Here is a 22,463-nt window from a genome sequence, read left to right on the forward strand (position 1 = left end):
TATTTACTGTATTCAAAATTAGAACTGGAAAAGAGTTTTAATATGTATTAATTCTTTTTAAAATAGCAATAACAGGCAAGACTCAGTGGGTCACGCCTGTAATTCCAACACTTTGGGAGGCCAAGATGAGCAGATGGCTTGAACTCAGGAGTTGGAGACCAGCCTGGACAAGATGGCAAAACTCTGTCTCTACAAAAAATACAAAAATTATCCGGGCATGGTGGCTGGCGCCTGTAGTCCCAGCTACTTGGGAGGCTGAGGCTGGAGCATCACTTGAGCCTGGGAAGCGGATGTTGCTGCAGTGAGTTGAGATTGTGCCACTGCGCTCCAGCCTGGGAGACAGAGCGAGACCATCTCAAAAAAGAAAAGAAAAAGAAAAAAAGCAATAATAAACCACTTTTGTATAGGCTTAAATTTGTCCATAATAAAAGTAAACAAAAAGTACTTTAAATAAATAACGGAAAATGTAGATCTTTAAAAAATTAGAAGACCATCAACTTTATTTGGATTGTGAGTCAAACACACACACACACACACACACACGCAAAACCTACAAAACAGTCTTGGAAATCTGAACACTGACTGGATATTTGATGACAACAGGAATGATTATTAAAATTGTGGTAATAGAATTGTGATTACATTTTAAGAGTAAAACAGTAAAATCTTTAACAAAGACACATGGAGGGCCCATGGATCCATCATGTAGAGTAGCCACAGTGCCTAGGGCTCACAAGATTCCCAGGGGCCCGTGGCAATGTTTACATTTCTTTTAAAATAGAAAAAAAATTATTTTAAGGCTGAAGAAAATATTTTAATATATAATATTAATATACTTGCCTGTATGTCAACACAATCATAAGTATGATTTTGAATTTATTGTTTAGAAAAGTGCATAGGGCCTGCAGAAGTCACAATGCAGCCCTGGATATAACAGCCACGAAAGTTTATGTGCTGAATCACAAAGTGGCAAAATATGAGCTGGCAGAGATGTCGGCCTCTGAGGTTAGAGAGGTCATGGCCACAGCCGCTGAATGTGACTTTGGGTTGGCCATCCAGGAGATTGAGTGGCAGGGGGAGCAAATGTGATCATGAAGGGGCTGGTTGTATCATGCTGGTCAAATGCATACAAAGGAGTCTGTTTAGACAGAAGTGAAGAAGGGAAAGAGAGCGGACATCTCCCGGGGGCCTCAGGATGCCACATTATCTGGGAACAGTGCCCCCAACACCCCTCCACCTCCACCAAAAGGCGTCCTACATACCTGTTTGTTGGTACACTGGGCCCTCAGCCACAGAAAATTGGTTCTCAGGGACAGAGATGACCCAAGCTAAGCCAATCAGATTGTCTCTCCATGACTCTGAACCATGGAGCCCAGAGACACAGAGGTCAAGAGCAGCTCTGCTGAGTGGTGGGTATCCACACTCCAGGGACAAAGTCCATGAGCCCCTGAGGTTCCCAGAACTGCTCTCACTCTTCCCTACTGAGTCAACTCTGTCTTCAAATCCTGAGAAACCCAATATGTTTACAATCAATTCCTTTTGGAGCTTAAGCTATTCTGAATCAGATTTTGCTATTTGTAACAAAAAATAATAATAGTAAGTAGGGAGTTTTAACAGCACTAAAATCAAAAGTGTAAAAGGGACAGCAGCATGCCCCAGACACCCGCGTGTCAGCAATAACCAAGACGTGGAAATGGAACCAAGACAGCTTGTCAGGTCCCTCCCCTCCCTTTCCATTGCAAAGGCTGTCACTAACGGGGGAATTATTCCTTTACAGAGCAAGTATTATCCCACTTTGCAGGTGAAGAAACTGATGCTGAGGTTAAATGTGCAACTCAGAAGCAAAGCATCCCTGACAAGCTAAAGGAAGGAGAAGTCTCAGTAGGAAATATAGAGAGCCCTGCTGCCAGCTAGAATCAGTGCCACCTTTGGCCCTAAGTCTGCTCAACCCACCCAAAACTAGACCACCTGCCACTCAAACTCTTTTGTCTGAGTCCCTCTCTCCCCAGGGCCCCAATCTAACAGGGTGCTATTTCTCATCTTCTCCCTAATCCTAATGTCGGAAACATGTTTCTTGGGTTTGGGGTTTGTTTGTTTCTATAGATTTGCAGTTCTAAAAGTAAGGAAAACCTGCAGGTATTAATACAAATAACCACAACTGGAAAGTGATGGAATTATAAGAAATCTCTCCCAGCATTAGTAATACCGGTATGCCTTATTTCATGAGGAGAGCAGGCCAATTACCTGACCCAACAATATAGCCCAGGCCCGGGGCAGATGTGAACACAACGAGGAAGATATCTCTATGACCCACATTCTTTGGCCTGAGGCTCTGCTGGAGTCCAAGCCTGTTATAGGTGAAGTGGCCAAGACCTGGAACATGACCTTTACATGAGCTGCGGTACAGCCAGTGTGGCTTTTATCTGTTGTACTTTGGGAAACCATCCATGTCTCAGGAACCAAAAGTCCTTCAACCTAGAGTAAGGCGTTTTTAATAGAAAGAGAGGCCAGTGCTGGGCGCGGTGGCTCACGCCTGTAATCCCAGCACTTTGGGAGGCCGAGGCGGGTGGATCACGAGGTCAGGAGATCGAGACCATCCTGGCTAGCACAGTGAAACCCCGTCTCTACTAAAAATACAAAAAATTAGCCGGGTGCAGCGGAGGGCGCCTGTAGTCCCAGCTACTCGGGAGGCTGAGGCAGGAGAATGGCGTGAACCCGGGAGGCGGAGCTTGCAGTGAGCCGAGATCACGCCACTGCACTCCAGCCTGGGGGACAGAAGGTTCTTTGTAATTATCCCTGCCCCTGAGAATGTACTTTGAGAGATCCACCCCCTGCCCCCAAAACATTGCTCCTAACTCCACCGCCTATCCCAAAATCTATAAGAACTAATGATAATCCACCACCCTTTGCTGACTCTCTTTTCGGACTCAGCGCACCTGCACCCAGGTGAAATAAACAGCCTTGTTGCTCACACAAAGCCTGTTTGGTGGTCTCTTCACACGGACGCACAGGAAAGAAACCATCCTGGCTAACACAGTGAAACCCCGTCTCTACTAAAAATAAAAAAAATTAGCCGGGCATGGTGGCGGGCACCTGTAGTCCCAGCTTCTCAGGAGTCTGAGGCAGGAGAATCGCTTGAACCTGGGAGGCGGAGGTTGCAGTGAGCCGAGATTGTGCCACTGCACTCCAGCCTGGGCGACACAGCAAGACTCCATCTCGGAAAAAAAAAAAAAAAAAAAAGAGATGCCAGATAATCCCAGCACTTTAGGAGGCTGAGGCAGGGGGATCTCTTGAGCCCAGGAGTTTGAGACCAGCCTCGGCAACATGGAGAAACCACATCTCTACTAAAACTACAAAAAATTAGCTGGGCATGGTGGCACTCGCTTGTAGTCCCAGCTACTCAGGAGGCTGAGGGGGAAGAATCACCTGAGCATAAGAAGTCAAGGCTATAGGGAGCCATGATTGCACCACTGCATGCTAGCCTAGGCAAGGGGAGTGAGACCCTATCTCAAAAACAAAAAAAATTAAAAAAAAGAGGCCAGAGCAAAGTACACAAAATGGATTGACCTGCGCCTGCCCACTGAGGGAAAGCCAGACAGGGTGATATGCTGGCTCTCGCTGAAGCTGAGAGCTGTGTTCATTCTATCATGCTGGCCGTGTGGGGAGAGCCCTAAAGGAGAAGCCCATGTAGATATCCTTGGTCTTTATTCAAGGACTAGCAGGACGGGTCTTCCCTACTGAGATGGCAGTCTGCTGTCAGTGCCAGTCCCCATGAAACTACTCTGAAGATGAGAGAAAAGATAACAGAAGGCCAATTGTAAGCACTCAAAGTGACTTCTGCTTACTCTAGTTTGAGTTGAGAAACATAACTATGGCCTACACATGTACAGTCTCTGTGAACTGCACAGCTCAACAGAAAGAAGCTCCAGTGTGGCCCTGATGCTCCCTGCTGACCACACCACACTTGCAGGAAAAGGGGCTAAACAACCACAAAACAAGGTGGCCACCAGCTACTACACAGAAACTTTTTTCTGAGGCAGCTGGAGCCCTTTGTTTGTTTGTTTGTTTGTGATGGGGTCTCTCCCTGTCACCCAGGCTGGAGTGCAGTGGCAGGAGCATAGCTCACGGCAACCTCAAACTCCTGGGCTCAAGCGATCCTCCTGCCTGAGTCTCCTGAGTAGCTACAACTCCAGGCACATGCCACCATGCCCAAATAATTTTTAAATTATTTTTTTGTAGAGAAAAAGGGCTGTGCGTGATGGCTCATACCTGTAATCTCAGCACTTTGGGAGGCCGAGATGGGCAGATCGCTTGAGCCCAGGAGTTCTAGACCAGCCTGGGAAACAGGGCAAAATCCCATCTCTACAAAAAATACAAAAACTAGTGGTACATGCCTGGAGACCCAGCTACTCGGGAGGCTAAGGTGGGAGGATTGCTGGAACCCACGGAGGTCGAGGCTGCAGTGAACCATGATCTTGCCACTCCACTCCAGCCTGAGTGACAGAGACCCTGTCTCCAAGAGAGAGAGAGAGAGAGAGAGAAGGGGTTTTGCTTTGTTGCCCAGGCTGAGAGCCTTGTTTTGATTTACTCCCTCCTCTGTCTTATCTCCACCCCCACCTGCCCTGGTCCATTCAAAACTATGAACTTCAGCATGCAAGACAGCCAAGGGAGGGCAAGAACAGCTCCGTGTAGCCCATGGCCTTCTAGGATATGTGGTGCTCCCGCCCAGGTACAGTGATGTAAGTGGTCTGTAAGTTTTTTTTTTTTTTTATTTCACAAGTTATTTTTTAACTATAAGTTACAGATGCTAAAAATATAAGCCCAAAGCTGAAAAGCAGCTCCAAGTGTGTGACAAGCCAGAGGGCCCACCCTACAGCCCTCCCTCTCTATACATGATCTCCCACGCGGTGGCTCACGCCTGTAATCCCAGCACTTGGGAGGCTGAGGCAGGAGGATCACAAGGTCAAGAGATCAAGACCATACTGGCCAACATGAGGAAACCCCGTCTCTACTAAAAATACAAAAATTAGCCAGGCATGGCAGTGCGCACCTGTAGTCCCAGCTATTCAGGAGGCTGAGGCAGGGGAATTGCTTGAACCTGGGAGGCAGAGGCTGCAGTGAGCTAAGATGGCGCCACTGTACTCTAGCCTGGGCGACAGAGCGAGACTCTGTCTGAAAAAACAAAAACAAAGCATGATCTGTCTGTGCGCCCCATCCCAAACCCTCCTCTCCTCCGCCACCATGCCAGCGCACAATTCCATCATATCACTCGCCTTTTCAAACACCATCAATGACTCTCTCTTACTTTTTGGGTTCAAGTTCAACTCCTTCCATAGGCAGTCAATACTTTTCAGAACTTGGCCCCTCCAACAAGAGTTTATGTTCTGCCCCAGTCAAACCCAAAGTAGTTTCCTAAAGCCTCTGCCTTTCTCTTCCCTATCTTCTCCTACCCCATCCAGAAGCCTCCATTGCCCACTAGCCAATGGAGACACTGCCAATACCCACAGGCCCAGAGGCCCAGGCACTTGCCCTATTCACACCCAGCCCCACCCCAAAACCCCACCTCTACAGCCCTGCCCTTAAACCCCTCCCACCTTTCCTTAGAGCCTGGCCCTAGCTTTCTGGAGGGGAGGAAGAAGTTAGCTGCCAAGAGAAGGCTGTGGGCCTGGCCTCCTCAACAGCAACTTGGCACAGACTCTCTCATGAAACTGTTAGATGGGGTTGGTTGGCAGCACTGTGTAATTAAATAGGCTTTTGTGAATTGGCCTGGGGACTTAGCCACCGTATATAAATGTTATTTGAGTGACTGTACAGCATTGTTTCCATGCAGAAAAGCCCTTGGAACTCAGAGCATCTGACCAAACGTGACCTTTGGGAAAGTCCTCTTGCTGTTCGGGGGGCGACCTCTGTGGGTTTGGCTCCAGCTGCAGAAAGAGCGCCAAAGAAACCTCAGCTCCAGCTCGGCTATGCTGGGAGTGGGTGCGGGCGAAACAGATGGGGGGCACCTATTTAGATCTGATCTTCTCTTGATCTGACTCTGAGAGGGAGGGAAGGGGTGTCTGAAGCCCCTGGGCCTTGGATATTGAGATGGAGGGCATGGGTGATCCCAGAAAACCTATCCACCACCGGACCCCTGACAGATGAGATCAGGGGCTTCTTCCATTCGGCCTTCTGGGTCAGGGGGTTCAGCGGGTGACAAGGGAGAGGCATCTGAGGGACCGGGATTATTCAGCTCACCCGGCGCGGGGCCGCGGTCTCAGCGCGGGCACTAGGGGGCGGCAGAGGCGGAGGCGCCCGCGCCGAGGAGCGGCTTCCACCCTCGAGAGGTTTTTCCGCTCACCCGCCCGGGCCAGGGTGGCCCTCCAGAGGCCCACGTGGGGCTTCCTGCGATCGAGAATGAGTTGGGACCGGAACGGCCAAGCCGATGCTGTTGGGGACACGCTGGGAAGAAGAAGTACGGGGAGGAGGGGCGGGGCGCAGCCTACCCGGGCTCGGGCTCGGGGTGAAGGGCAGCCCAGCCAGGCCCGCCCCGAGGCTGCGGATGCGAAACCGGGACACAAAGGCGCGCACTCTTGAGTCTGGCGCCCGCGAGGAAGAGGGTTGAGGAAGAGGAAGTTGGGATGAGGCCCTGGAACACTTTTTAATGCAGCGCCCTGACAGGCAATGCTGCTTGGGAATGTGAAGCCCCATGGGCACCAGCTAGGGGGTCCCGGCTGCGCGGCCAGCCTTGGAAGAGAGGACTTCTTGGACACCTAACCCGGAGGGACCAGAGCTTCTGAGTTCCCAGGAGAGGTAGGCTAGGGAAGTGGGGGACAGTCAACAGTGGGGGGACACAGGCAGGGACTGTGCGACTCCACCCAACACAAAGACTCAAAGAGTATGCACATGACTACATGCGAGTGTGGAGGACCTGGCCACAGCCCTGTCTTCATGACAGCACAGCACAAGGCTGATGGGGAGGGATAAGGTGACCAGAGGTACAGATGCAGTAAATGTCTTGGAAGTGGGCCTCAGCCTCCCCATTTACAGAGATTAGACTGGGCTATGTAGCACCGTCCCACCCACACCCAGAAGCAATCGCACACCGGTGTCAGAACCTGGAGCCATAGGGACCCCAAACCCCTACCTGGTGTCCCTGGGGCATCGTTTGTAATTTTATGCTAGTCACCCAGGCTTTGTAAACTCTGGGCCCTGACACCCCAGCTGGACAGGGCTTGCAGGGTATCTGGATTAAGCCATACAATTCTGGTAACCACTTAGCTGGGAAGAGGAAGCATCAGATGGTTGTCAGGGGAGACTGAAATAACAACACAAGCAGTGACACAGACACCTGGGAGGAGACAATCACATTATTTAACCATCAGTCAGCATGGAAGCTGGGCACAGGGGTCCTGGGAGTCCCTTCCATATGCCACATATTAACCCTTTAATTGCAGGATCAGGGAAAGTGAGGGGTGCCCAGGGGAGGGACGGGGTGGCAACGAACATACTCGGTGGCTCAGGGCCATGGCAATTTACCAGCCAATATAGAAGAATTTTAATATTCCAGCCATCTGCTGGATGCAGCCCTGCACACACCCCACACTATTCCGTTTCTTCCGTGGGGGCATCCTGGCCCTCAAGTAGCAGGCAGTGCCTGCCAGACCCAGATCAAGTGGAAGAGACAGTGGGCATATGGGCCAGGCAGCCAACACCTGCGGGTTAGAGAGCCCCACCCTGGCAGAGTCAGAGCCCTGAGGCCAGAGAGACCACATATTCCAACTTTCACAGTGGGTGCGACAGGTGAGGTGGGAGGAAGGTGGGAGGAAGGTGGGAGGGAGGTGGGGTTCAGCCCTGAAACCCCCCCCACACACAGTCACTGAGGAAAGTCCTGATGCCAGGATGTGGGTGCCAGAGCCCACCCCCGAGAGCCCTGTCTCCACCGTCTGCTGATTTTTGTTGGTGGTTCTCTTTTTTGTTATTTTGCTTTCCACACTTTAAATAATTAATATAATTACTTTTAAATACAAAATACACCATGTCCTTTCTCTTCTCTTCGATTTGTTTGGGGTGATTGGGAGGTGAGTTTTAAATAAGGGTCTCAGCTCTCTAACGGGTCACAGGCTCCGGGTGGGAGGGCCAAGAGCCCCAGATGCCACTCCTCCCGTAGGGTGTCCAGGCAACCACTTCACCCCTCCCCTGGCCTGCCCGACTGAGGGCTCTCCGTGCCCTGGCCCAAGGCTCCCTAGATAGTGAGGAGCCCTCTTGGGAGGTGGCACAGAGCTGATGTTGTGGGATTCCAGGTGGGCCTGGTTCCGATGGACAGGATCAGACAGAGATGGTCCTATCCCATGAAGCAAACAGGCCCCAGCAGCACCCCTCCCCGCCTCGGTGGGGCTCCCAGGTCTGAGAAGGAGGCATCCAGCACTGGCAGCTGCTCCAGCACAGGCGTTCGCACCTCCAGCACCGTCCGGCCTTGCTGTGTCTTCAGGGGGAGACAAGGAAGACAGTGTGAGCAGGGTGGAGGCACCCCCCACCCCCTAACCTCAGGCCCAGGCTCACCTCTCCTCTGAGCACCCTGGCCCCATCAGGGTGACTCAGGATGTACAGATTGGGAGTGTCTGTGTGCCCGTGTGTGTGTGTTTGCTTCTCCCTCACCGTGTGCCTCTGCTGGGCAGCCATGTGCCAGTCTGTGTACACGTCTGCATTACCCTGTGTGACGCTGGTGTTTGTACCCAAGTGAACCTCACCCGATGGCTTCCATCCTTTCCACCCTCCTCACCGGCTTTTGAGCTCCCTCAGGCATCCCTGACAATCCAGCAGGATGGACTCCTCCCTGCTCCCCCGGGGTGCCCAGCCCAAGGGGTCTTCCCACCTCCTTCCTCCAGCCTGAGTCTGAGATCAGCCCCCCACCCAGCTCTTCCTGTTCCCACCTGGCAGCCATCTCTGAATTCTTTGACATAGGGGCTGGTCTCCGGGCTCAGCTCATCCTCATTGGCCCCGCGGAGTCTCAGGGGACCATCCCAGGCTGCTCCAGAGCAGGGGTAGGAGACGTCCTGGTGGGCTGAGACGCTGAGCAGCCGCAGGAAGGTGAGCTGGACCACACCCACCGGGGAGCCCTCTGAGTCCACGTAAGAGAACTGGAAGGAGAGAGAGGGCTGGCCTCAGGGGGAGACAGTGATGGGCTTCAGGAGCATCTACAGCACCAGGACAGCTGAGCCAGAGTCATGAGCAGGGAATGGCTGGAAGGCAAGGGCTGGGAAAGAAGTGAGGGGCTGAGTGGGAGCCAGGAGACTGGGGGTACACGAAAGGCAAAGTGAGCATCAGAGGACCGGTGAGAAGGAAAGGAAGAAAGAGCTAAGAAGTGGAGAAGGGGTGGCAGGCTCCAGGGAGGGCAACAGCTAGGGGACTGTCACCAAAACCCAGAAACCACTAAGCCCTGAGGGGGTGCACTAGGGGGCAGGGGAGGGGCAGCCAGGGGCCAGCTCTCACCTGAGTGACATCATCCCTAGGCGTCACACAAGTCTCACCCCCTGCTGTGAAGTTGCAGAAAACTCGGAAGGCATCCCGAGCACAGCCCTGGTTGGGGTCGACCCAGTACTCTCCTGTTGGGTGAGGGAGAGGGGAGGTCAGGGCCACCTAGGTCCAGGCTCCAAGATGCTCTTTGCCCCCACGTTCCTTCTTCCCTCCCAGCCCTCCCCATCATGCTCTTAGTCTCCTGGTCCTCCTCCCTCCCAGAGCCCTAGAATCCAGCCCATCCTACTGCTGCAGCCCACTTTCATCACGTGATACCTCTGCCCCCAACAGTAACCCCAGGCCCTCTGACTGGAGGAGGTCCGAGTATGGACAGCCTCATACTGGGACAACATGTGGTTGCAGGCGCTAACACAGATTCATCTGTTCAGGTGCAAACAGGTGTGTGCATGTATGTATGTTTATCTGCTCCTGCAGACACTGGGCTGATAACCAACTGGTACACACTGACCCAGATCAGTTGCTAAAGTATTGGGATACTTCTGACCTGGTTGGTAAATAGCTGCAGTTCCCAGCCCCTCAGCCCTCACCCTCAACTCAACACCTTCTCCAAGACTGCCCCAGCATCCATTCTGCTTGTTCAGTACCCATGCTGTTGGGGAGATGTTTGTGCGCCCTGAGACTGGCACTGACCATCGGGAAGCTCTGGGTGGCACAGCTTCAGGTCCTGGCAGGTGCGAGCAGGGCTGTCCTGGGTCCCCGTCGGCCGCCTCATCTGCTCAATCTCCTCCCGCAGGGAGTCGAGTGAGCCAAAGATCTCCTCCAGCCCCCCAGGACTGCCGGGGGCTCCCCCGGTCGGTATGGCCTCATCTTCCTGCATCAGGCGGCTTCCATCCACCGAGCGCCGAGTCTTCTTGGGCATCTGAATGGGCAGTGGCTGGATCACCTCGCCCGGGGGACCCTGGGTACAGGGACAGATGGAGAGGGCAAGAGACAAGGTTGGTGTGAGGGTGAAGTATGGCAGCAATGGAGCAGAGGGGGATGGCCCTGGGAGCAGCCCTGACTCCTCACTCACCGGGTGTCCTGGAGGGCCCTGCACACCTTTCTCTCCCTTGGGTCCGGCTGGGCCCTGACAAGGAATAAATTAAGTCATGGAGGGGTCAAGAGGTCAAGCATGGATCAAGGTCACAGAAGGATCAAATCAGCCTCATGGCTGGAATAAGGGGCTCCTTGGGGGGAGTCTATTTGCCCTGGAGAGACATCATCAAGTCCAGAGGGGCTGGGGCAAAGGTCAGAGCTGAAGGGGGTCACTCACTGTGGCTCCTTTGGCTCCTTTGGGGCCAGTAGGTCCCTGTGAAATGAGGAACAAGAAAAAGACGGTCACTGCAGGGGAAGGACAGGACTCAGAGGAGCGGGGAGGCAAGGTCCCAAGTCCACAGGGTCCCCTCCCACGGCAGGGGCAGTCCTGTGGGAATACCAGGACATTCAGAGCCCTGGAAGTATGGGGAGGAGGGACTGGTGGTGACAGGACAAATGGGGGACCCTGAGGACTATGCTTGTTAGGCTGGTAGTTCGTGGAAGTCATTGGGAGGCCATGGGCGGGCAGCAGAGGGGTTTAGGGGATTTAGTGGAGGAACAGATGCAGTACTCACGGGGAGGCCGGGGGGTCCTCCAGGACCAATGGGGCCGGATGCTCCTGGGATACCCTAGGAAGGGTAGGGGCTGGTTCAACTGGGTCCTCCTCCCACACCCTCCTGAGCATCTGCTCGCTCACCCACAGCTAAGTCCCAACTCCAACTCCACCCCTCTCCACCCCACTCTCAACCACCACAACTTCCGGGACCATGCCCTCTACTCACCGTTTCGCCCTTCTGCCCAGGGGAGCCCTGAGGCCCAGGAAGTCCCCGATCTCCCTTCTCTCCCTGCTCACCCGGGGGCCCAATCAGTCCAATGAGACCTGGGTGGCCCTAGAGAAGGGTGTAGGCAGTCAAGACAATGCAAAGAGGAGTCATGTGGATGGGGGAGAAGTGCCAAGAGGACACGGAGAGGGAGCCGGGCACAGGGTCTGTGAGTGGCCCTCACTGAGCAGGGACCCCCTGGGACTGGCTGCTAGAGGCCTGCAGCAGAGCAGTGGGCACTCGGGTCTCACAGGTTTCAGGGGCGAGGGTGGTGGGAGAGACACCTGGCCGCATGTCTGTCTGTCACTCACCTTCTCTCCCTTGGCTCCAGCATCGCCCCGGAGACCAGGCAGCCCTGGGGGTCCCTGTTAAGAGATGGGAAGTCACTCTCTTGAGGGAGAGGTGGGACCAAGTTCTCCCCAACAGCCTCCACTTCCTCCAGGGCTTCAGCTCAGTCCCAGGGCACTGCCCTCACCCCTCACCCAGCCCAATCCCAGTCACTCACCACAGGACCTGGGGGCCCAGCCTGGCCTGTAGCTCCAGGTCGGCCTTGCTGACCCTGAAGATTCAAGGGGACCACAGGGGTCAGGAGGAGCATCCCCACACTGTACCCCTCCCATGGCCCCTCACTCCCACCCCAGCCCAGCCCAGCCCTTCCCTGCAGTGACTCACCACTGAGCCTGGGAGCCCCCTCAGACCATCAGGGCCAGGTTTCCCTGCTGGGCCTGCAGGACCCACCGGGCCTGTCTTCCCCGGGGCCCCTATAGCACCGGGATCTCCCTGAAACACACACAAGGAATGTGTCCTGAAGGGCAGAGGAGTGGGGTATGGGCAGGGGGCAGAGGGTCCAAGGTGGAAGGTGTGAGGCAGGGAGGAAGGGCCAAACTCTAGGAGCCCCTAGTGCAGGAACAAGTATAGGGAATGCTTGTCCCCAAAAGGACCCAACATGGGAGAGGTGGACATGGGGTAGGCACTGGAGACGGAGGCATCTGAGGGGTGGGAGGCAGAGGGGATGCTCCAGCAGCAGGGCGGCCTTTCCCTCACCTTGGCTCCCTTCCCTCCTTGTCGCCCCTCGGGACCAGGCGAGCCGGCAGGACCCTGTAAATGGAGCGGGAAGGAAGAGCACATGAGGCCATGGGCAGCCAGGCTCAACTCTTCCCCCTTCCTGTCCTAGACACACACATACACATGCACACACACACGTGCATACACAGGGACACATGCAGAGGGCCGATTCACAGATGTGCAGAACAGATACAGCTGTGACAGTTGTGAAAATACTGGGTAATCTGTACATTTGGTTAAGGGCCACTTGTCCACACCCTACCTGGTGGCCCGTCTCCTGCCCCAGCAACTAAAAAGGTTCACCCCTGGCCCAGAGAAAAGCCGGCCAGCCCCTCCTCCAGTTTCCATTCTGCTTTGTCAGTAACCACCACTACCCCTGGTGAAAACGTACCCACCAGAACCCAGGAACAAACATGCCTGAGATACCGCACACCCATCAACCCACCAGCTCCTGCACACACACTCACCCAGGGCAGTGAGACACCGCATACCTTTAAACCCACCAGCTCCTGCACACACACCCTGCCCCGGGCAATGAGATACCACACACCCTTAAACCCACCAGCTCCTGCACACACACCCACCCAGGGCAATGCAGACACCAGGCACCTCCCCGCCCGTCCCACCTGCCATTGCCCAGCCTCCATCCACACAGCCCAGGGACCGCCTCCCAAGGTCTCAGGGGTCCACCTCACTTACCCGCTTTCCAAGTGGCCCTGGAGGTCCATTCTCCCCAGTGGGACCAGGGGATCCCTAGGGAGAGAGGAATTGGTGTGGCTGAGTGTTTATCCTCCAGCCAAGGGACCCCTCAGGAGTGGGGCACAGAAGAGGGGTAAAGGGGATGAGGCTTGGGCTCAGGGAGGTGTTGGGGTCACCAGGCACTCACAGGCTGTCCTGCCTCACCATCCTCGCCTCGGTCACCCTTAGCACCATCCTGGCCCTGCAGAAGTGAAGCAAGGTCAGAGGTGGGCCCCCAACCTGGCTGGCATCACCCCCAAAACTGTCAATACCCCATCCCCTTGCCCACCCTGCCATACCCCCAGCTTCCCAATACCCAAGCCCAGCGGCCACACAGAGGCCCCCCCATAGAAGCCCCACCCTTTTTGCCCCTTCCCCTCTCTGAGTAAGACTCACCCGAGGGCCACCTTCTCCAGGGGGGCCAGGGTCACCAGGAAAACCAACAGGACCCTGATCCAGATGGAGAATAAGAGTCAGAGTCACAGCTCCCTAAGCCCACCCAGCACAGACACCCACAGGCACACGTCACTGCCTCTCTAGAGGCAGTGCCCACCAGTACCCCCCAGGAAGAGGTCTCCTGCACCCCTTTCCCTACCATGTGCACTGTGTGTTGTCTAATGCCTCAGGGTATTAACTGCAGGGCATCTCTCACTTTCTCTCTGGATCCTGGACCCCATGCATCCCTCTGGATGCCCCATTCCCAGAGCATCCCCCCAACTCCTGGGCTCCTCACACTCCAAGATCCTCCCTCACACACACCCATATTCCCAGGTCTGTCATTCACAAGGCCTGAGAGGACTTAGCCCCCACCGCCCCAAACTCACAGGGTTCCCTTTGGGGCCATCATCGCCTGTGGGGCCTTTAGGCCCTGGTGGTCCTGGCTCTCCTGGCTGCCCTGACTCTCCTTTCTCTCCACGTTCCCCACGTGGACCCTGCAGAACAAGCGGAGGACATAGATGGCCCAGGGAGTCTTGAAGATCATGGATTCAGCCTCTGCTTCCGAGACACCTTCAGCCATCCCCTACTCCCCTCAGTGACAATGGGACATACACAGAAAGTCAAGCCTATAAGGGGAGTCCCCTAGTCCCCTTCCCTTCAAGGAAGGGGAAGAAGGGCTCACTCAGACCAGGGATCAGGCCTCACAGAGGATGGCAGGGAGCAGAGACTCTTGCTGCAGACGAGTTCCAGCTCAAGGAGGTCACAGGAAAAGTGGAGGCAGGGTTGAGGCGGGTGATGGGAATTGGGGAGTAAAGCCTTGGAGCTGTCACTCACCTTGACACCTGGCTCGCCCTGGATCCCTGGAGATCCTGACTCTCCTGGTTCCCCCTGCAAAGAGATTAGAGTCAAATCCTCCTCTCCTTCCCCAGCCAAAAAATTCTGATATTCCCCACATCTCATTCTCTTTTGTCTCCCTACCCAAAATTGGCAGAAATCCAACTCCCATCCCCCACTTCCATGACTGGTCCATTCACCCCCTTTCCAGTTACCTTCTCTCCAGGGGGACCCAGGTTCCCAACACCTCCCGGGGGACCTTGTGGGCCCTGGAAGAGGAACAGAAATAGGTGTCATTGCTTAGGAAGGAGGTGCCATTTCGGGGCAAAGTCCCAGATGAGCAGCCCAAGGTCACAGCAGTGAGGCAGTGGAGGCCTCCTGGGAGTAAGGGCTTCTCTTGGCCCCTGAGAGAGTACTACAGTTTATGGTCTGGGAAAGGGAGGCAGAAGACCAGACACATTGGTCTCAAGGGACAGGGGCTGAGATGACTCACATCAGCGCCATTGGGTCCAGCTGGACCTCGAGGTCCTGGGGGGCCAGGTGGTCCCTGAGGGGAAACAGATACACCACAGATGAGGAAGGGATGTGAGATGGCTGAGCATGAATGGTGGAGAGAGGAGGAGGAGCAGCCAGGCCAGGGAGTTGGCAGTGGGGTGTGGGGTGGGGGCTGGCCAGGGAGGGGGGTGACTAGTACGGGGGCTAGGGTCAGTAGGGGTCACACTCACCATAGGACCCACATCTCCTGTTTCTCCCTTCTCCCCAGAGGGGCCTGGCAAACCCTGTGCAGGTATACAAAACATGGGCGCAGGTGACCACCCCACCCAAAGCACAGCCCTAGGCAGATAGGCCCCACAGTCCCCTCCCCTCAGACCCCGCAGGCCCTCCAGTCCTCATCGGCAGGCTGCTGGCAGGGTCTGGGACAAACATCACCCCATCCTGACCCCACCTCTCAGCCCCTGTCCTATCCCCCAACACACCTGTAGGCCAATGGGTCCTGGAGGCCCATTGAATCCTCTTGTTCCTTCATCACCTTTGGCTCCAAAATGTCCCTGGGGTCCCCGAGCTCCGGGCTCCCCATCTGCTCCCTGCAGGGTTGAGGGAAAGCAGAGACAAGGACACAGGGATGGGTCATGGGTCAGGTGTTCTCTATCCACAAATACCACACAGAGCTGGGTGCCAGGCCCAGACCTCCTGCTCCCACTCCCAGCCACAAGGGCAGAGGGGAGCTGAGGGAGGACCAGAGGCTGCTGGGTCTTCAGTGGGGGCAGAGGGGTCACTCACCGCTGCTCCAGGCTGCCCCACAGGACCAATGGGTCCAGGGGGTCCAGGAGGGCCCTGGGTGAGAGAAGAGAGTCAGAAACACCAAAATAGGGAGAGAGATCAGGTAGGAATGAGGTTAAAGGCCAGGAGGTCAGAAGTTAAGGTCATGGACACTTACATGTTCGCCCTTGTTCCCTTTGGTGCCCTTCTGTCCGGGGTCCCCTACCTCACCCTGGGAGGAGAAGGCAGACAAGATATTAGAGAAAGGTGATGGGTAGAGTGGGAAGGATGACATGACAGGGGTCAGGGGTCATGCCCAGGTCAGCCATCTCATCTGGATAGAAGATTGGTCGGGGTCTGTGGGGTCCCTCACCTTGTCTCCATCCTCTCCAGCCACACCTGGAGGCCCAGCAGGACCAGGAAGCCCCACAGGACCCTGCACCCCATCTCGTCCAGTCGGGCCAATGGGGCCCTTCTCACCCTGTGGGACAGGAGGAAGGAGTCATGGCCTGGAGGTGACCCTCACCCTCAAACACCCCACAGGAAACTTGTCATAGCCCATCAACACTAGGTTCACAGACCCCCCCCCAGGACCCCTCCCCAGGACCCCTCCCCAGGACCCCCACACTCACCGGGACGCCTTTCTCTCCTGCTGCTCCAGGGGGACCCTGCGGGCCTGGGCGCCCTGGTGGACCAATGGGTCCTCCTGATCCTGCTGCACCTCGTTCCCCAGGGGAGCCCTGAGAGAGCAGATGGTCAGACCCCCAGGAAGGAGACCCCAGCCCACCCATACCAGAGAACTTCAGATCACAATTTCCAGAAGCTCCCAAAATCAGATGCATTCTGGCTGTCCCTGGACAGCCTCTGCCCAGCCCCACAGCCCCTGGTGGTATCGGGATGCCACTCCCACCCTTCCTCACCCACCCCTTTCCCAGGTTCTTTCTACCACGCCCCGCCGGAACCCCAGACTCACTGCGGGGCCAGGGGGGCCAGACGGACCTTCATTCCCCTTCAAACCAGGTCCACCCTATGAACCAGACATTTGGGGAAGATGAGACTTCACAGAAAGAGAAGGGTGAGAGCTGGAGGGGGAAGACAGGCTCCAAAAGATGGAAGTGGGGAGTGATATGGAGGGGGTCAGGGACAGGGTCAGGGAGGGGGCTCAGGATGCTTGGTGCTTATGACAGGTAGGGGTCTGGGAGTCACACTTACAGCAGTGCCTGGGAGGCCTCTCTCTCCTGGGAATCCCCTCAGACCAGCAGGTCCATCCTTCCCTGGGGCCCCAGGGGGACCAGGGTCACCCTAAAAGGAAAGAAGAGGTGATGAGCCACAGCCATGCTCCCAAATTAAACAGAGAGCTCTCCAGCCCCCCTCAAATCGCCAATTACCTGTTCCTTTCAGCACCCCAATCCCCAGTTCCCCAACTTCCCCTCTGCCTGGACTCTCACTGACCTTTGTTCCTTCTTTTCCAGCCGTCCCAGGTAGTCCCTGCTCTCCAGGGGGCCCCGGGGGGCCTGGGTGACCTCTCTCCCCCATAGGGCCGGTTTCTCCTGCTGCTCCCTAGACAAAAGCACAGAGAGTTTCCGCTCTCAGGCCCTTCATCCCACTGTCTGCCAAAAGAGCCCACCCTGGCCACCCTAAAACACTCCTCCAGAACCCCTTTATCCCTGCCCCAAAGCTCCTAGGAAATTCCCCGGCATTCTTGGGCCACTGCTGGGTTTTCTCCTGCCCCATGTGAAGTAACTACACCACCTTGTGTCTCTGTTGGGGAACTGCCTCTCCTTGGGGACAAGACGATGAGAATGTGCCCCAAAACAGACTGAAGTTCAGGACCCCTGCCTGAAATCCCAGCCCCCACCATTGACCCCAGCCCCAGGAGTCTGGGTCAGGCGGATCAGGGGCAGGGGTGTGTGACTGAGAGAAGAGGGGCAGACAGACTAATGCTAGGGTCTGGGGTCCACTCTCTCCTAGGGACAAACCTACCTGAGGTCCCACCACTCCTGGAGGACCAGGGGGGCCGGTCTTCCCTTGGAAACCCTAGGCAAGGAAGAGAGGAGAATGCAGTGAAAGCAGGTGTGGGCGCTGTGGGGCAGATTCCCAGGAGGAGGGATCCCAGGCAGGATCACACCGAGCCCTGGGCCCTGGGTCTGAGCAGCACCAGGGCAGGCTCCACTCTGCCAGGAGAACGTCCCTGTGGGCTTTCCCGACAGCTCTGGGGTTAAAGGGTCTGATGGAACCCCCCGAGAATGGGTAGCCAGGAGCATCACTCACCACTTCTCCTCTCTGGCCTGGGTGTCCCGGCAGCCCGTCCTTCCCAGGGGGGCCCTGGAAGGGGTTCAGGTGTCAGGTGAACTCTCGGCTGGAAAGGGGGTAGGGAAGAAGGACTCAGAGAAGCGAGGTGGGTCAGAGCTTGGGGTCAACTTACCGGGGGTCCTTTGGGTCCAGGAAACCCGTTGGGACCCTGAGGTCCAGGGAGGCCCTAGAGACAGAGGTGGGGGGAGTCAGGAGAATGGGGGCAGGGGCTGAGTGGGGGAACTCCGCTTCCTTCCTGGGGTGAGGAGGGAGCTGGCTCACCCAGTCTCCCTGGGGAGCTCAGGGGAAGGGGATTCTCGATCCACACTCACCCTCTCTCCGGGGGGCCCATGGGGGCCATCACCACCAGATGTTCCCTGTGGGGGGAAACAGAGTCAGGGAGTGGGAAGAGCTGCTTTCCAGCTGTCCCCGAGGTCAGAGTGTTGAGGGAGAGCTGGGGCTGAGTGGGCAGGGGGCAGATGGAGCCTTGTAGAGACCACTCACCTTAGCTCCAGACTTCCCAGTGGCACCTCGGGGTCCCCGCTGACCCCGTGGACCCTACAGAGGGAAGAGGAGTTGTCAGAGAAACCCAAATGCCCCCCTCTGGACTTTGAGCCACCTGTTTCTCTCCCCTGCACTCACCGTGGGGCCCCGTTCTCCCCGAGGCCCTGACTTCCCCGATAGGCCCTGGTGGGAATGAAGCAGAGAGAACATTACCCAGGGTGAGACTCCCCACAGACCCCCTCTACACCTCTCCAGCCCTTCCCTTCTCACCCCCTCCCACCCCTCAGCTTACCCGGGCTCCCTTCTCTCCACTGGCGCCAGGAAAGCCAGGAAATCCTAGGGACCCCTGGTGAAAATGGGCAAATTGAGAAGTTATGAAAGGTAGGGTTCAGGAAGGGGCAAAGGGGGTCAGGAGAGGCCACAAAGGCAGTGGCCAGGGAGATCTGAGCTCTGCCAAGAACTAAGTGGCCTTGGACAAACCCCTGCTGCTCTCTGGGCCTCTTTCGTCATCCATAAAATGGGGGTCAGCTAAATTCCCTCTGGGGTCCCCCACTGCCCTGCATCTGTGCTTTCTGGAATCAGGGATCAGGGAAGGGAAGAGGAGGAGGGAAGAGGAGGAGGGGCACGTATGTGGCATGGCATCACCTTGGGTCCCTGACGTCCAGGATAGCCAGGCAGACCAGGAACACCCAGCTTGCCCTGTGGTGGGACAGGGAGCAGTTAGGAGTGAGAGGAGGCCCAGATGCTGCTCCACCCCTGGAGACCTCAACCCTCACATATAATGGCCAGCCCCCACCCAGCAACACACCCCACACACCCTAGCCTCTAGCCCCTCATTGCTTGCCCCACAGCTGCCTGACTTTTGTTGTCTCTCCTTCCCATGAGTGGATTTTCCCCAATTCTAGTGCTGGGATCCCACCTCCCCTGCGCCCTGCAGAGGTATCAGGTCCTTCAGGGTCACTGTGATCTAGCTGCTTCCCACCTGTCAACCTCAGCTCCATCTACCCTATGAGGGAGGTGGGATCTACCCCAGCACCCACTCCTGCTTCACCAAGACCAATCCCCCTGCAGGCCCTTTGCCCACCACACTGACTCCTGTGCATGCCCCCTTCCCCAGAGGCTCCAGGGCTCATCCTGCCCAGGCAGCTGCAGAGCAGGGCTTAGGAGCAGAGATTCTGAAGCCAGACTGCCTGGGCATAACCCCTGGCTCTGCCCTTCACTGGCCATGTAATTAACAAGCATCCCTGTGCCTCTGTAAAACTTCAGCAAAACAGTACGTCACATGCCTACCTCATAGGATAGATAGGACGCATCAGCACAGCACCTGGCATAGGGCAAGCGCTGGGGAGAGTCAGCCCTGGAGACCACAGACCTCACTGCTATTAGACTGTCTCATCTCAGAACTCCTGCTGCTTGGAGTCCAAATGCATGTTTGCTCTGCCTTGAAGCAACAGCTGCTCTCTAAGTCTCGTCTCCATCCAACTCTTCATGACAGGGACTTTTCCCTGACTTCTTATATATCCCCTCTGCCCATCAGCAGCTGGGAGATGCCATTTACACAGTATAACTGATGCATGGCCGTCTTCAAATGACTGGCTGACTTCAGCGGCGGGCACCCCCCATGCCCATCCTGACCCCAGTGCCCATACCCCCAGAGGACCCAGGCACAGAACCCTCATCCCATCACCTTCTCGCCCATGAGCCCTGGGGGCCCAGGGTCTCCAGTTGGTCCAGTGCGTCCCTTTGGCCCCTCAGGCCCATCCTCTCCCCTGGAACCAGGGACTCCAACCTCGCCCTGTGTGAGAGGGAAGGACAGGTGAGTGTTGGGGACTGGAGGTGGGGTCTGGGCCCAGAGGAGAAACGGGCATCAGTGAGGCTGAGGAGGGCTAGAGGGGTCCCAGGAGCCACTGCAGGACAGGAAGCCCACAGGGTAGGGATAGTGTAGTGATATGAGGGCAGGCATGACACAGACCATGGGGTTATCAACCTGTAGGGGTCAGGATCCCAAGGGAACACAGCACTGGAACTACAGAGTCTGGAGACTCGGAAGAATAAACTGGTGCTTGGGGTCTCCAGAGTGGAGGCTCAGTAGGACACGGAATTGGGGCCAGTGTGGGGTCTCTACTCACCCTGTCACCTTTCACGCCTATGTCACCTTTGAACCCAGGAAAGCCATCCTCGCCCTGAGAAAGATAGAGGTGAGAGGACACCACAGATGACAGAGGGCTGGGGTTCTAATGGGGATTCCGAGAACATAGGTGGAAGCAGGGGCTTGGGAGCTGGAGGGCAGTGCGGGGCAGGCTTGAGGGAAGGCAGTGAAGAGAGGAGATGGCAGGACTGAGGTGCTGGGAAGCTGGGGGCATGGTGCTCACCTTCTCACCCTTATGACCCTTCAGACCCCGAATTCCGTCCACACCCTAGAATTAGAGAGGGGATAGAAGTAGAGTGACCAGGGATGGAAGTGGGTTGGAAGGACCAAGCTCCTAAGACCCCATATAGCTCCCCTGACCACAGCCCTTTGTCTCCCAGCCTGGTGGTCAGTTACCTTGACCCCTCGAGGTCCTGGGTATCCTAGAGGACCCTGAGGTCCAGAAGGACCCTGGAAGAAAAAAGAGAGGCATTTATAAAGGGGCTTCAGAGTGTCACTGTGGGGGCCTCCAGGGGTGGGAGAAATGGAAGTAACAACATTGCTGTCTGGGTAGGGTTACAGGGCACAGGAATTGAGAATGTGGCAGAGCCATATGAATAACGAGACAAGGAAATCCCAAGGACTTTGAGGCTCTAGAGTCTGGATGGAGACTCCCTCAGGGGATAAAGACATGGAAGATCTCACCTGGTTTCCTTTGGTTCCAGGGGGACCTTCCTTCCCCGGGTGACCCTGGGAGTAAGGGATAGAAAATGTGACCGGTGGCCCCTGTCACCCTCTCTGCACCCCTCCCTACACTCCTTCCAACCCAAATTTCCTGTGACCTAGTGAAGCCAACTGTTCACAGACAAGCACCACCAGTGACCTTTCAGTGCAAGGGTCACTGAAGGAGCTTTGAGGTCATGCACTGGGGTGGAAGGCCAAGGGGAACTGGGTTCGGAAGTGGGGTCCCACTCACCGGGGGTCCGTCTGAGCCAGGCATGCCGGGGAGCCCTGGCTTCCCTTGAGGACCCTGCAGGAAGACAAAGAGGCTCAGGGTCAATAGAGGGGTCATGTCTGGACACAGACAAAATCCCAGCAGACATTTAGGGTTCTCCCTACATCCCCACTCTAAACCCCCTGTCCTCCAAATCACTTAGTCACTTACCTTCTCTCCATGAGGGCCGATGGCACCCTGGGGCCCGGGGAGACCCTACATACAGGGAAAGAGAAGTCACAGGGGACTCCCAGGGTCTCTTCTAGCCAGCCTCCCCATTCAGAGCATGAGCAACAAGGGCCTGAAACCCTTAATTTCCTGTATCCTTCCACGGTCTGACCCATTGTGGAAGCCCAAGGGAAGTCACGAAAATTGGGGAACGGAGTAGGGGCACTGCTCACCTGGGTCCCAGGGGTGCCCTGTTGTCCAGGAGGCCCTGGCTCTCCCTGGGGTCCCTAGAAACAGGTGACCAGGCACAAGTCAGAAGGAGATGGTGATAGAACAAATTTAGAACATGGAGCTGAGTCCCAGCAGCGATAGCCAAGAGGGCAAGAGCAGGAAGCAGGCAGGGGTCAAAAGGTGGCCAACAGGATGCTGGCAGGGACCTCACGGGATAAGAATGGGGGTGGGATCTCCTATCCATCACTCACCAAGCTCCCTTTGGGGCCCTGGGGACCATCCATGCCTCGGACGCCCTGAAACACAAGATGGGTGTGAGCAGCCTGAAGGTGGCCCGGAGGGACCTGTGGTTTTCAGAGGCCCCGCCATTCCCAGGGTGGGATAGTCAGACCTCCAGTCCATCCCGAACCCAAGCAAACACAGCTGGCCCAGGCCTGCAGGGTGTGGGACTGTGGATCTG

General features: G+C 56.1%; 1 protein-coding gene across 2 annotated transcripts in view; it reads right to left on the minus strand.

Annotated features, from left to right (window-relative positions):
* Positions 1–7,329: 7,329 nt before the first annotated feature.
* COL11A2 (collagen type XI alpha 2 chain) overlaps positions 7,330–22,463 on the minus strand; it is a 29,660-nt gene continuing 14,526 nt past the window's right edge. For both annotated transcript variants that reach the window (XM_030802888.1, XM_030802887.1), the window contains 45 exons: positions 22,255–22,299; positions 22,006–22,059; positions 21,776–21,820; positions 21,587–21,640; positions 21,316–21,360; positions 21,028–21,081; positions 20,855–20,899; positions 20,612–20,665; positions 20,170–20,277; positions 19,128–19,181; positions 18,775–18,828; positions 18,621–18,665; positions 18,483–18,536; positions 18,311–18,355; positions 18,112–18,165; positions 17,958–18,011; positions 17,670–17,723; positions 17,139–17,246; positions 16,899–16,988; positions 16,660–16,713; positions 16,319–16,426; positions 16,060–16,167; positions 15,865–15,918; positions 15,708–15,761; positions 15,404–15,511; positions 15,152–15,205; positions 14,920–14,973; positions 14,642–14,695; positions 14,427–14,480; positions 13,979–14,086; positions 13,551–13,604; positions 13,303–13,356; positions 13,116–13,169; positions 12,396–12,449; positions 12,024–12,131; positions 11,857–11,910; positions 11,663–11,716; positions 11,313–11,420; positions 11,106–11,159; positions 10,769–10,804; positions 10,529–10,582; positions 10,147–10,414; positions 9,472–9,584; positions 8,913–9,119; positions 7,330–8,464 (listed from right to left, as the gene is read on the minus strand). In XM_030802888.1, coding sequence (XP_030658748.1) covers positions 8,324–8,464; positions 8,913–9,119; positions 9,472–9,584; positions 10,147–10,414; positions 10,529–10,582; positions 10,769–10,804; positions 11,106–11,159; positions 11,313–11,420; positions 11,663–11,716; positions 11,857–11,910; positions 12,024–12,131; positions 12,396–12,449; positions 13,116–13,169; positions 13,303–13,356; positions 13,551–13,604; positions 13,979–14,086; positions 14,427–14,480; positions 14,642–14,695; positions 14,920–14,973; positions 15,152–15,205; positions 15,404–15,511; positions 15,708–15,761; positions 15,865–15,918; positions 16,060–16,167; positions 16,319–16,426; positions 16,660–16,713; positions 16,899–16,988; positions 17,139–17,246; positions 17,670–17,723; positions 17,958–18,011; positions 18,112–18,165; positions 18,311–18,355; positions 18,483–18,536; positions 18,621–18,665; positions 18,775–18,828; positions 19,128–19,181; positions 20,170–20,277; positions 20,612–20,665; positions 20,855–20,899; positions 21,028–21,081; positions 21,316–21,360; positions 21,587–21,640; positions 21,776–21,820; positions 22,006–22,059; positions 22,255–22,299 — 3,339 coding nt within the window. In that variant the 3' untranslated portion in view covers positions 7,330–8,323. The remainder of the gene's footprint in view (positions 8,465–8,912; positions 9,120–9,471; positions 9,585–10,146; positions 10,415–10,528; positions 10,583–10,768; positions 10,805–11,105; positions 11,160–11,312; positions 11,421–11,662; positions 11,717–11,856; positions 11,911–12,023; positions 12,132–12,395; positions 12,450–13,115; positions 13,170–13,302; positions 13,357–13,550; positions 13,605–13,978; positions 14,087–14,426; positions 14,481–14,641; positions 14,696–14,919; positions 14,974–15,151; positions 15,206–15,403; positions 15,512–15,707; positions 15,762–15,864; positions 15,919–16,059; positions 16,168–16,318; positions 16,427–16,659; positions 16,714–16,898; positions 16,989–17,138; positions 17,247–17,669; positions 17,724–17,957; positions 18,012–18,111; positions 18,166–18,310; positions 18,356–18,482; positions 18,537–18,620; positions 18,666–18,774; positions 18,829–19,127; positions 19,182–20,169; positions 20,278–20,611; positions 20,666–20,854; positions 20,900–21,027; positions 21,082–21,315; positions 21,361–21,586; positions 21,641–21,775; positions 21,821–22,005; positions 22,060–22,254; positions 22,300–22,463) is intronic.

This window comes from Nomascus leucogenys, chromosome 22a (genome assembly GCF_006542625.1).
Source record: "Nomascus leucogenys isolate Asia chromosome 22a, Asia_NLE_v1, whole genome shotgun sequence".
NCBI classification, from domain to species: domain Eukaryota; kingdom Metazoa; phylum Chordata; class Mammalia; order Primates; family Hylobatidae; genus Nomascus; species Nomascus leucogenys.